This window comes from Corylus avellana, chromosome ca8 (genome assembly GCF_901000735.1).
Source record: "Corylus avellana chromosome ca8, CavTom2PMs-1.0".
Lineage (NCBI taxonomy): Eukaryota > Viridiplantae > Streptophyta > Magnoliopsida > Fagales > Betulaceae > Corylus > Corylus avellana.
In genome coordinates, this window is record NC_081548.1 from 447,284 (window position 1) to 459,605 (window position 12,322).

Here is a 12,322-nt window from a genome sequence, read left to right on the forward strand (position 1 = left end):
ATGCTAGCATCAAAATTCTTTTGAGAGAAAAGTTGTGTAATGCTTGTAAACGTGTATTACAAATTTCGTAATTTGATGCATATTCTAGCCTTTCAGTGGAGACTCGCCTTATCTTTCTTAGTGCTCCTCCTCTTGAGGTAAAAAATTGTGAAACATATGGGTGTGTATTGCAACAATTTTGTATTGTTTGTCTTAGTTTCCTAAAAAAATAAATTGTGAAATCAAAGTTTAAACTCGGGACCTTAACTTTGAATCACCACTTATTCTAAAATATTAAATTAATACGAAATGATGATTTTTTTTTTTTTCCTATTCAAAAAAGGTTGGAAGGGGAGGTCAATTGTAGCTATCATACTTGAGCGTAACGATAGTAGCACCAACCCACGGGACGCCGCTTAGGAGGAACCTAAACAGTGGGAACCGCAGGCACTCCCTCAAGACCAACTGAGCTATAACTTAACATCCACCTCACCATTGTATCAATGAGACTCAAGGTGGTTAACACTAATAGGCTAAGGGATTCTCATTGCGGGAGTCGAACCCAGGCCTTAGTGCATGCCCAACCTCATGGGGATTCCCTTGAAACCATTGAACTACCACCCTTGGTGGTACAAAATGATGAATTTGATCTTGTTTGCTTCGGCGTAAAATGTTTTCTATTAGTAGAAAACATTTTACGCCGAAGCAAACAAGATCAAATTCATCATTTTGTACCACTAAGGAACACTCGCCCTACTAGGGCATCAATGAGACTTAAGGTGGTTAACACTAATAGGTTAAGGGATTCTCATTGCTCAGGCCCTAGTGCATGCCCAACCTCATGGGGATTCTCTTGAGACCATTGAACTACAACCCTTGGTGGTACAAAATGATGAATTTGATCTTATTTACTTCGGCGTAAAATGTTTTCAAATAAAAAACATTTTCAACTGAAATCATTTTTCAAGAAAATAATTTAAGTTGAAAACATTTTTCCACGGTTGGATTGAGATCCAATACAATTGATTTCTCATATTGCTTGTTGTTAGTGTTAAATCACCTATGTTCCCAAAAGTTTAAGCTGATAAGAAGAAATAAATTTAATCACTTAATCATTACTTTAATGCTCCCCCTCACGTGTGGATTCAAACTCATTTTTAATAGATGAGAAAATTTAATCACTTAATCATCATTTTAATTATTATAATATATTTTGATATTTATATTAATGATTTATATTTCCTGGTATAGGTCAATTTATGTATCCTTGTATAAGTCGATTTAGGCTTACTTGTATAAGTAGACTTATTCCAACTATAAATAAGGACATATGTACTATAAAAAATCAAGTCAATGACAGCACAATGTAGTCTTAGAGGCCATTTAAAGTGATGGGTGTAGGTGTCTAACACCAAACCACCCATTTTTGTGATATTTCATATTCTTTCTACTTTACATGCACATTGCTGCTAACTGGTTTTCAATAAAAGAACAAAAAAAAAAAAACATCGAGAATGATTTCCATCTAATTTAGGAGAAAATTCAGTTGTTTGTTATCCACATTCTCCATGTTTCGAGTTATATCAGTTAATGTTAGTTAATGAGAACAATAACGAACTGGCATGGCCAGAATTAGTTAATAAATTAGTTATGTTTTCGGTTTTTCAGTCTGTTACTTCTATTTCTTTATTATTATAAATATAGTAACAATACTGTATGAAGCAATTGCAATATATATTATATATATACAGAAAAGAATTATCTTCTCCATTTACGTTCCTTCCTTCTCTGTTAATATTTCATCATCCATGGCCAGAGTTCACATATCCTGCATTCTAGCTTTCTTTTTCTTCTCTAATCTGTGCTTTTGCTTAAATCCAAAAAACCTAGACTCGTCATCAATTACAGGCGAATGGTCTTCTGCTGGAGCTACCTGGTATGGCAGCCCTGATGGCTATGGAAGCGATGGTAATGTACAGAGAGTGAGAGAGAGAGAGAGCTAGAGAGAGAGAGAGAATTTTTGTATTGTTTGCTAATAGTGTATATATATTATTATGCAGGAGGGGCTTGTGGATACGGCAATGCAGTAGGACAAGCTCCATTCTCTTCCATGATTACGGCAATTGGCCCATCTCTGTACAACAACGGCAAAGAATGTGGAGCCTGTTATAAGGTGTATATATATATATATATATATATATATATTTTATGGTGTTTGTGTTAAATTATCAGTTATCCCATAGGAAGATGTAAATTAATAGTTTAGACCGTTCTGATCAGGTCAAATGTACGTCAAACCCAGCTTGCTCCGGCAAATCGGTAAGGGTGGTGATAACGGATTATTGCCCCGGAGGTGTTTGTGCGTCGGATTCCGCACATTTTGATCTCAGTGGGACTGCATTTGGTGCCTTGGCAGTTTCTGGTGAAGAAGGCAAACTTCGTGACGCAGGAGTCTTGGAAGTTAAATATTCACGGTATACACTACTCCACTCATTGTCAACACATATTCAATTTTATTATATATAATATATATATATGTCTTTTCTTTTCTTTTTTAACAAATAACCTTATATATACTTTTGTACGTAATAGCTTTAAATTTTTTTTTTATTATTATTATGAAAATGTTGTTTTCGGGGAAACATAAGGTAAAATATTTAATTGAAATTAAAAGTGAATTACGGAAATAAAATTTCAAATCATGATGTTTACTTTGATACATGTTAAATCATCAATTATTTCAAAAATTTATGGTAATAGAAAATAATTTTTTAACAATTTAATAATATTTTATCATTATGTGACACAAGCCAGCCGAGAGATTGCTCTTTCCAACTAACATCATTTTTTAAAAGAGAAATGTTAGGAGTACTAAATCTCTTATCAACATATATATGGATATCAAGATGATGTGAAAATTATTTGCCGTAAATGATCAAAATAATTAATAAAGAAAAATATTACAACTACCAATAAATAAGCTCTACATCATCTTGATATCCATCTCTTCGTAAATTGATACCTCTAATAATAACATTTATCTTTTCAAAAAACCTCTAACCTTGAGTTGTGTTCCCGCACACTCATGTTCATTGCATTAATGTGGGTTTACCAATATTGGCAAAAAGGTGGGAAACAAGACAGGCATCCAATGGATGGAGATCCCCTCAAATTTTCTTAAATATGAGATTCTCATATTTAAAAATTTGAGTTCTCTATTTCATTTAACGGTCAAAACAAATGCAAAAGTTTGTGTAGGTGTTAACGAGGTAATTAATTTTAGTTTTCAATATGTCAAATCCATTTGCCTTGATAACACAAACTTCTGCATTTGATGAAACCGTTAAATGAAATGGATGACTCAGATTTTAGAACATGAGAATCTCATATTTTATAAATTTTGATGGAATCCAAATCTGAATCCAACAAGGTCACTTAATTAGGGCAAAACTTTTTTTAGAGCGCTTACAATCTTAACATGATCTGGGAATCCAACACCAACCATACACAAAATTATTGGGTTAGGGGTAAAAGGTTTGACATGTTTAAGGACTTACAATTTTTTGCATGATCCATAAATCCAACACGAAGTTAACGAGTTAGGGTTGAAACTGACCTTAACCTTATATCCATGCTTATCAACATTTTAAACACCTAATTCAGAAACCTAGCTCCCACGTTAATTACATTTTCCTCCTAGTTTAATTTGATGTATTTCTAGTTATATATCTACCTTTAAGAATCTGATATGAATTAATGGCTTATATATTCTAAGATATTATGGCTACATATCTCTCTGTGCTTTGCAGGGTGACATGTGAATATCCAGGAAAGAAAATAGCATTCCATGTGGATCAAGGCTCAAACCCTTACTACTTTGCTGTGGTGGTTGAATATGAAGACGGAGAAGGAGATCTTTCTGGTATTGATCTGAAGGAGGAGGGCTCAGGGTCCGGTGAATGGCGCGCCCTGCAGCAATCATGGGGTGCAACTTGGAAGCTAGACGCCGGCGGAGAACTACATCCTCCACTCTCCATTCGACTGACCAATGGTGGCGGCCATAAAATTGTGGCAAAAAATGTGATTCCAGAAGGGTGGCAAGCTGGTAAAAGCTATAGATCTATTGTTAATTACTAATGAACGGAAAGGCGTCCAAAGCACATCATTTTACCTTCATTCTATTTAGCCAATGTGACTATGCCCATCAAGATCGACCGATGTGCATTGCTACATCAATCCGATAAGGGTAAAATGAATGAGGCATACTATATAGCATTATTCTATGTACAAAATGTACATTGGGCTTAAGATTACATTATAAATGTTTTCACTAAACTGGGTTGACCAATTTTCTTTTAATCCAGTCTATTAAATTAATATGTGTCCAAAATACATGTGAGTACTGCATGTATAATAGAACATGTAAGAATCACATGCATTTTGAACACATGTCAGTTTAATAGTTTGAATTTGAGAAAATTCTTTCGGCACAGTTTGGAATAAAACTGTGTTTCTTAGCATTACTTTTCGGGGAAAAAAAAAAAAAAAAAAAAAAGAAGAAGAAGAAGAAGAAGGGAGGTTAGCTTTAACATTAGATTGATATCTTAGTAAATAGAAAACAAAATGTATGCTAGCCTTAATCCTTTTGAGAGATGTTGTGTTATGCTTGTAAATGTGTATTAATTTAATTAAGTGAAAATAAAATAAGAACTTCTTTATTTTAATGAATAGTTTGGTTTTTATGTTACTTAATTTAATTAAGTTCTACCACAAATTGGTAACAAAATATCGTGATGAGTTAACACTCATGCGCATATGTCGCACATAAAGGCTAAAGACAATTGGTTCCCAAGAGGTAGCTTAATCAGTTGGGATCATGCCTAATGAAACGGAGGTCACTAGTTCGAATACCCCTCCACCCTCTTGTACAAACATGTCAAAAAAAAAAAAAAAAAAAAGCTAAAGACAATTAAACATGCTATTACATTAATTCGTGATAAAATTATTTCAATTTTGTACTCTCCCCCGCATGATTCAAATTGATTTTCTCTAATTATTACTATAATGGATTAATTTTAAATAGTTCTAAAGAAAACAACAAGTATACCTTATGATAAAGAAAGATTAATGCTTACATATAGCACATAAAAATTTAACACCTAGCTTATAAACTGATCAATAGCTAACTGATTAATTTCCATCTTCCAATCCAAAAGTTCATTTGTTCAACTCGATCATGAGAAAATGGATGAGGATCCTCGGAAATTTCCTACCCGAATTGTGTGAAGACAAGTACAAGGCCCATCTATCCTGTAGGCCTACACTCAATTCGGGCAAAAAATTTCAAGCGATCCTACTCTAGAAAAAAAAATAAAAATAAAAATAAATTAAGTAAATGACAAAACTAATAGTGTTTATTACTGCATGCTACCTTGTAACCTTGGTTAAGTGTAAGTAATTATATATGGATTTAGTTTTGGGTGTTTTTAAGCACTCTTATTCTGCTTATACAAATTGCATATTTTATTATTATTTTAAATTAAGTGTTGTTTAAATCGCAATGTCAAACGCCTTGTATTTTACAATATCTTTTCAAAACATAAATTATTCTTGCGAAATCGCAATCTCAAACACACCATTCATATGAGATGAGTTGAAGAAGAAAAACAACAATCTGAAAATTTTGTAAAAAAATAAAAATTAACGAAGCACTTTAGTGAAAATCAATTAAATAACTACAAAAAGTATTTATTTAAGCTCGTATAACTTTATTTTATTAATTTTTAGTATTTGTTTTTTACTTTTGTAATGAGAACATCATAAACAGTGGCGGAGCCAGCCATTTCATATTGAAGGGGCCGCTAAACTAAAATTTTTTTTCCTAAGTTTTCTTTCTTTCTTTTTATTATTAGGAATTTTTTTTTTCAACGTGTAATGAACCGGTACTTTTTTCTATTTTTTCTTCTTTTTCTAATCACTGGTACTTAAATACAATGATGAATTGAGCTTAGAATTATGTCAAATTCTCCAGTTAAATGTTTAAATTCTAACAACCAATATTCTCAATAGTTAATAACAAAAATATTCAAATTACAAGACCACTTAGATTAGGAATTGAACTTAGAGTACTAACCTCAAAAAGTGTAACATGCGTTGAGTTATTTTGCATCTTGTTGATTAACATCATATTCTCATATGTGATGGCGCAATCCAAGATCAAACTCTAATGAACTAATATCAAATTTACATACCGAAAGCCCTAATTTAATAAAGTTGAAACCTGAGAGAGTATTTGATTTGAGAAATTGAGAGGGAGTAAACCATTAAGGGAGAGAGAGGGAGAAGAGAAAGGGAGAAAAGAAGCCGGAAGCTTGAGAAAGGGAGGAAAACAAAAAACAAAAGAAAGAGAGTGGATAGTGGGAGACAAAGAAATAAAGTAAATAATATAAAACAAAGTGAGCGGTGGGGAAGAAGAAAATTTAAAAAAAAAAGAAAAAAAGAAAAAAAAAAGAAAAAAAGAGGAAGTTGGCGGAGAAGGTGGGAAAAGAAGAAAAATGAGAAAAAGAAAGGAAAAAGAAGGCTGAAGCGCGAGATTTGAGAAGCCAAGGAGTAATGGAGGAGTTTAAAAAATTTCAGGTAGGGGCCGCTTATATATTTTTCTCTTAATAGTTTGAAGGGGCCTATGTAGAATTTTTTTTTTTTTTTTAAAAAAAAAAATCTCACTTAGGGCCATGGCCACCTTTGGCCTTCATGTGGCTCTGCCACTGTCCTATAGTGTATAAATGGAGGAAAAAACAAACAAAAGAAAGAGTGGATAGTGGGAGACAAAGAAACAAAGTAAATAATATAAAACAAAGTGAGTGGTGACTAAAAAAAAGAGGAAGTTGGCGGAGTAGGTGGCAAAAGAAGAAAAATGATAAAAAGAAAGATAAAAGAAGGCAAAAGTATGAGATTTAAGAAGCCAAAGAGTAATGGAGCAATTTAAAAAATTTCACGTAGGACTGCTTATATATTTTTCTCTTAATAGTTTGAAAGGGTTTGTGTAAATTTTTTTTTAAATCCCCCGTAGGGGCCGTGGCCACCTCTGGCCTTCATGTGACTCCACCACTATCCCATAGAGTATAAATGGAGGAAAAAACAAACAAAAGAGTGGATAGTGGGAGACAAAGAAATAAAGTAAATAATATAAAACAAAGTGACTGGTGAAAAAAAAAAAAAAAAACAAAAACAAAAACAAAAGGAAGTTGGCGGAGAAGGTGGGAAAAGAAGAAAAAATGATAAAAATAAAAAAAATAAAAAATAAAAAAAAGGAGAAAAAGGCTGAAGTGCGAGATTTGAGAAGCAAGGAGTAATGGAGGAGTTTAAAAAATTTCACGTAGAGGCCGCTTATATATTTTTCTCTTAATAGTTTAAAGGGGTCTGTGTAGAATTTTTTTTTTTAAAATCCCACGTAGGTGGCCGTGGCCACCTCTAACCTCCATGCGGCTCCGCCACTCAAAAGCTAGTGCCTCTAGCAAAAGCAAAACTACGACGTTTTCCTCCGTATTTTACTGTTTCTCTTTATCCCATGATTTTCCCATTCCCATCAAGACTTGTATACAGTCCGTAAAAATATATAATTAGAAAACATGAAATGGGATTATTAAGAGTAGGATTTCAGCATCGTCGACTCTTTCAATCCCAAGTTGTCCCTCTTCCACACCACCATTTCCATCAAAATCCAAAACCCTTTCCACAAACTTCCTCTTACCCCGTACCATCTACACGTGCGACGAGAAGAATCCCACCGGTGAGAGCATCGTCGTCAGCAGTTCCCAAAATGGTCAAAGCCATCAGGATTCACGAGCTTGGTGGTCCTGAGGTCAGGGCTCTTGAACCCAAAGCAGATTCTAGCACATATGTCTAAACTAGTAAACTGGTTTCTGGGTTTTAGGTTTTGTATAGAGTTATGTAACTTTATACTCTGTTTTCTGAGAATCTGTTTTGGTTATGAGACTAGGTTCTGAAATGGGAGGACGTGGAAATGGGAGAGCCAGAGGAGGGGGAGATTCGTGTGAAAAACAAGGCCATTGGGCTTAATTTCATTGATGTGTATTTCCGCAAAGGAGTTTATAAGGCCGCTGCATTTCCCTTCACCCCAGGTTTGGTTTGGTTTCATTAGTTGTTTCTGCAGTAAAACAGAGTTTTGTTTCAAGCAGGAATGATGTCTCTACTAACTTCTGGGTGCGTGCTTTATGAAAAAGAATTTATATGATTGGCAATTGCAAGAATTCCAAAATAAGGATTTGGGCGATGATTAAAACAGTCTTTCAGAAATTATGTACTGCTTAGAAATACATCTTCTAGGAAATATGTAATATACAGCTCTCAAATGTTACTGATAACAGAATCATATGAATTTTTCCAACTATGTAAGTTTCAATATGGAGTTCGGATTCCAGCTCACTAATTGTCAGAGTGTGAGCAAGTAAGTTGGAAATCATCCTCTTGTGGGAATTGTCAGTCTCATCAGAAAATTGTGTGCGACACATCCTATTCGAACTCTTTGCTACTTAAGAGAACTAGAGAAGGCTATTGGCATTCCCTCTGTAATCATAAAAGCTTAAACTTGTCAGGAAGTAGGCTAATGATGCATATCAAGATCACAAAAAAGTTAACACCAACAAAAGCTTCATTTGTTTTGAGGAAAGTAAATACCTTGGAATAATAGCTTATTGAAAAGTGGTTTCTTTACAACTATAGTACAAATGTGGTCTTAGAGATCTATTGAAGTATTTGCCAGTTTCTGGAATTTGCATTAGTTATGATACAATTTGGAATTTCTTTTTAGAATGGGAATAGAGATGGATTTTCCTACTAAATACGATGTTAGGACCTAAGGTGGGATACAGTTTATTAATATCATATTCTAATTCAGGTATGGAGGCTGTTGGGGTGGTGACAGCTGTGGGTCCTGGACTGACTGGCAGGCAAGTTGGAGACCTTGTAGCTTATGCTGGTAGCCCAATGGGCTCGTATTCTGAAGAGCAGATCCTTCCTGCGAACAACGTTGTGCCTGTTCCTCCCTCTATTGATCCTATCATTGCAGCTTCCGTTATGCTGAAGGGTATGACGGCCCAATATCTACTCCGCCGATGCTTCAAGGTAGGTTATATTGTGTACCGCAGAAAGTTGTAATTTATATTAAATTTAGCCTGTGAAAATATTAGGACTGGAAATCTCGATAAATTGTGAATGTCATCTTACATTAAGTTAGTTAATATCTTCCATCAATATGTATTGACGTATGTCTATACAAATGCAGCCTGCTAATGCTTGTATTTACCAATGTAATTGATATCTAAATGAACGATCTTCGTCAACATTGTTGAGTGCTTGGCTTGAATATGAATGTGAATGTATATGCACAGCTATGATGAACACCAAAGTTATGATTCTAGTTTATGGCCAAACTGTGTTGTGGTGTTGACATTATTTTTGCTAAATACTTTTTCTGATAGCGAAATACAACTCACATATCCATATGGGATTGAACCCTTGAATTCACATTCCATGGCTTCTTTGGTCTGAATCGAGTGGGTTGACCATCCTACTCGGTTGGACAGTCTGAGAAATAAAATAAGAGATAAATGTCCAAATGATATAAGATTGATTGACTAGATTTTTTCTTTTTTTAAGTTGACTGACTATAAATTTAAGATTGATCTAATGGTGTCTCTTTCTCAATCATTTGAAAAACTGTTCTTCACAAGTATCTCTATGCATGTTCCTTTTTCTTCAAAGTTGCAATTGTAAAACACTCAGAAGCTAGCATCTTGCTAAGATAGTATGCCTAAATTTGGTTTTCTGTCCTCACTGTAATGCCAGCTCAGTAAACAGAGCCTTAATTACATTTACTACTAGATGTGAAATAATTGTTTTGTATACAGGTTGAACCTGGACACACAATCCTTGTTCACGCAGCAGCTGGTGGAGTTGGATCTCTACTATGCCAGTGGGCTAATGCCCTAGGTGCCACTGTCATTGGAGCTGTCTCAACCAAAGAGAAGGCAGCTCAAGCCAAAGATGATGGGTGTCACCATGTTATAATCTATAAGGAAGAGGATTTTGTTGCTCGTGTCAATGAGATTACATCAGGCAATGGGGTTGATGTTGTCTACGATTCTGTAGGAAAAGATACCTTCCAGGTACTGGCTGCTTTTTTTCTCTTCTCTCTCTCTCCCCCCACTCTTCTCATTTTCTGTATTGAGATAGCTTCATCTTCTGCATATGTGTCATCAAATACGCATTTCAGATATATTTAAATTAGGTTTCGTGGTTAGCTCCTTGCATTATCTCAATATGGTAGCCAAGGATGCAAATTTATTTAGGTTGGTTTATTGAACTTAAAACAAGTAAGGGTTTGGTGTATCAACTTGAGGACCAACCGAGCACATCAAACTGTTAACAATCAGCTATTATTTTAACCCCGAGATTTTCTAGGACCAACCTGCCAAACCCAGGTATTTCTATTTCAGATGAAATTTTGAAAAATTATAAAACATGTAAGATAATTTCTGAATCAAGTTCTGCCAGCTTAAGTTAAAACCATCCAAGCTTGAGAAGGCTCAAAATAAAGGAGAAAATACACTTACTCCCCCCCCCAAAAAAAAAAAAAAAACCCCACGTTGGCACTTGTACCTATAAAGCTTAAAAATTGACACTCAAACCCCACCAACTATCTAATGGTTACCACTTGACACCATCCGTTAGTTTTTTCTTCAATTTGAACGGAACTCACATCACATGTGCTGCACATGACATTTTTGAACCAAATGTCTCCAAAATGCCCTCGTTCATGGATTTTTGAACCAAATGTTCAATACAGTGAATAATACTTTGAAGGTCCTAGTGTCAGGCAAGAGCTTCTGGGACTTATCCAAAAGCCATGTGGCTTTAAAAGTTTCTAAGACTTCATATAAAATCCAAGAACGGGGGGCATCATCGGAAGATTTGGTTTGAAAATGTCACACACGGTGCACGTGACGTGAATTCCATCCAAATTGATGGAAAAAGCTAACAAAAGGTATCAAGTGTTACAATTAGGTAGTTGTTGGGATTTGGGTGCCACTTTTTTAAACTTTGGAAGTATAAGTGCCAAAGTGGTGATACTTCGGAGAGTTAAGTTTATTTTTCCTCCAAAATAAAATAATCAAAATCAAACGATATATTCCTAAAACTTACTTGAATCTGCTGAAATTGTTACACTGGTCTGCTTCATCCATTATGTCCTGGAAAGGAGTTCCTTATTGGGAAGTTTACATATACAGGGATCATTGGCATGCTTAAAGACTCGTGGGTACATGGTGAGTTTTGGGCAGTCATCAGGTACACCAGATCCAGTTCCATTGTCAGCTCTTTCTGTGAAATCCCTGTTCTTGACCCGGCCTACCCTTATGCAATACAATACAACTCGGGATGAGCTACTGGAAACTGCTGGGGAGTTATTTGCTAATGTCACATCAGGTGTCTTGAAGGTTCGAGTAAATCATACCTACCCTTTGTCTCAGGCAGCACAGGCACATGCAGACCTTGAAAATAGGAAGACTACTGGATCTGTTGTGCTGATACCATAAGGCATGATACTTCCAAATATCTTATTGGGTTATCCATATTTGAAATTCCTTCTAGTCTGTGTGAAAAGAACTTGAATGTCTTCTGGATATGGCCGGGTTGCTGGATGCAAACTCTATGTTATGAACTAGTTATCAAGAGAGCTGTTGTGAGATCAATAAAAGGATTTGAACTTGTATCTTTCGTGTGTAATTTTCATGCTTTTGATGTAAATATAATAAATCTGCAAACAGATCATGTGTTCTCACATTTGTTTTTTATTATTATTATTATTTTTTTTTAATTTCCTTCCTGTTTCTTCTCTTGTGCTCGTCGTCCTCACGGTCGCACCCCACTGCCTATATGTTCAGCTTCTCTATTGCTAAAGTGACACCTAAGGGAATTTGTCGCAACATGAATTTGATTAGCGGGATTAAATTGTTCTTTTGATATATTACATGGACCTTTAAGCTCATTTTGATAGTACAACGCGAGCTCATTGTAATTCAGAAAAATTACATGATTGGTTGTATATATTTCTCTTTATATTATCTAAATTTATAGGCAACTGTGTCAAGTTTTACGATATATAAAGAATGCAAAGCAAACAAGCTGAAAAAGATGAATGCAATGGAGAGAGAATTGAAATGTATTCTTTGATTAATCAACTTCAACTTACAATGGTAGAAGAAATCAACTTATATACTCATGATAAAAGGGTTCTCATTACTTGAAATTCACTCTCATTTGA

General features: G+C 34.8%; 2 protein-coding genes across 2 annotated transcripts; both read left to right on the top strand.

Annotated features, from left to right (window-relative positions):
- Positions 1 to 1,569: 1,569 nt before the first annotated feature.
- Positions 1,570 to 4,116, top strand: LOC132189434 (expansin-B18-like). The gene is made up of 5 exons (XM_059604177.1): positions 1,570 to 1,673; positions 1,835 to 1,947; positions 2,040 to 2,152; positions 2,260 to 2,453; positions 3,789 to 4,116. Exons 1-5 carry the CDS (start codon positions 1,570 to 1,572, stop codon positions 4,114 to 4,116), a joined length of 852 nt encoding a protein of 283 aa, XP_059460160.1.
- A 3,453-nt stretch (positions 4,117 to 7,569) lies between these two features.
- LOC132190038 (uncharacterized) lies at positions 7,570 to 11,877 on the top strand. Its single transcript, XM_059604916.1, has 5 exons — positions 7,570 to 7,840; positions 7,979 to 8,120; positions 8,897 to 9,123; positions 9,909 to 10,166; positions 11,289 to 11,877. Exons 1-5 carry the CDS (start codon positions 7,613 to 7,615, stop codon positions 11,592 to 11,594), a joined length of 1,161 nt encoding a protein of 386 aa, XP_059460899.1. The 5' UTR covers positions 7,570 to 7,612; the 3' UTR covers positions 11,595 to 11,877.
- The last annotated feature ends 445 nt before the right edge of the window (positions 11,878 to 12,322 follow it).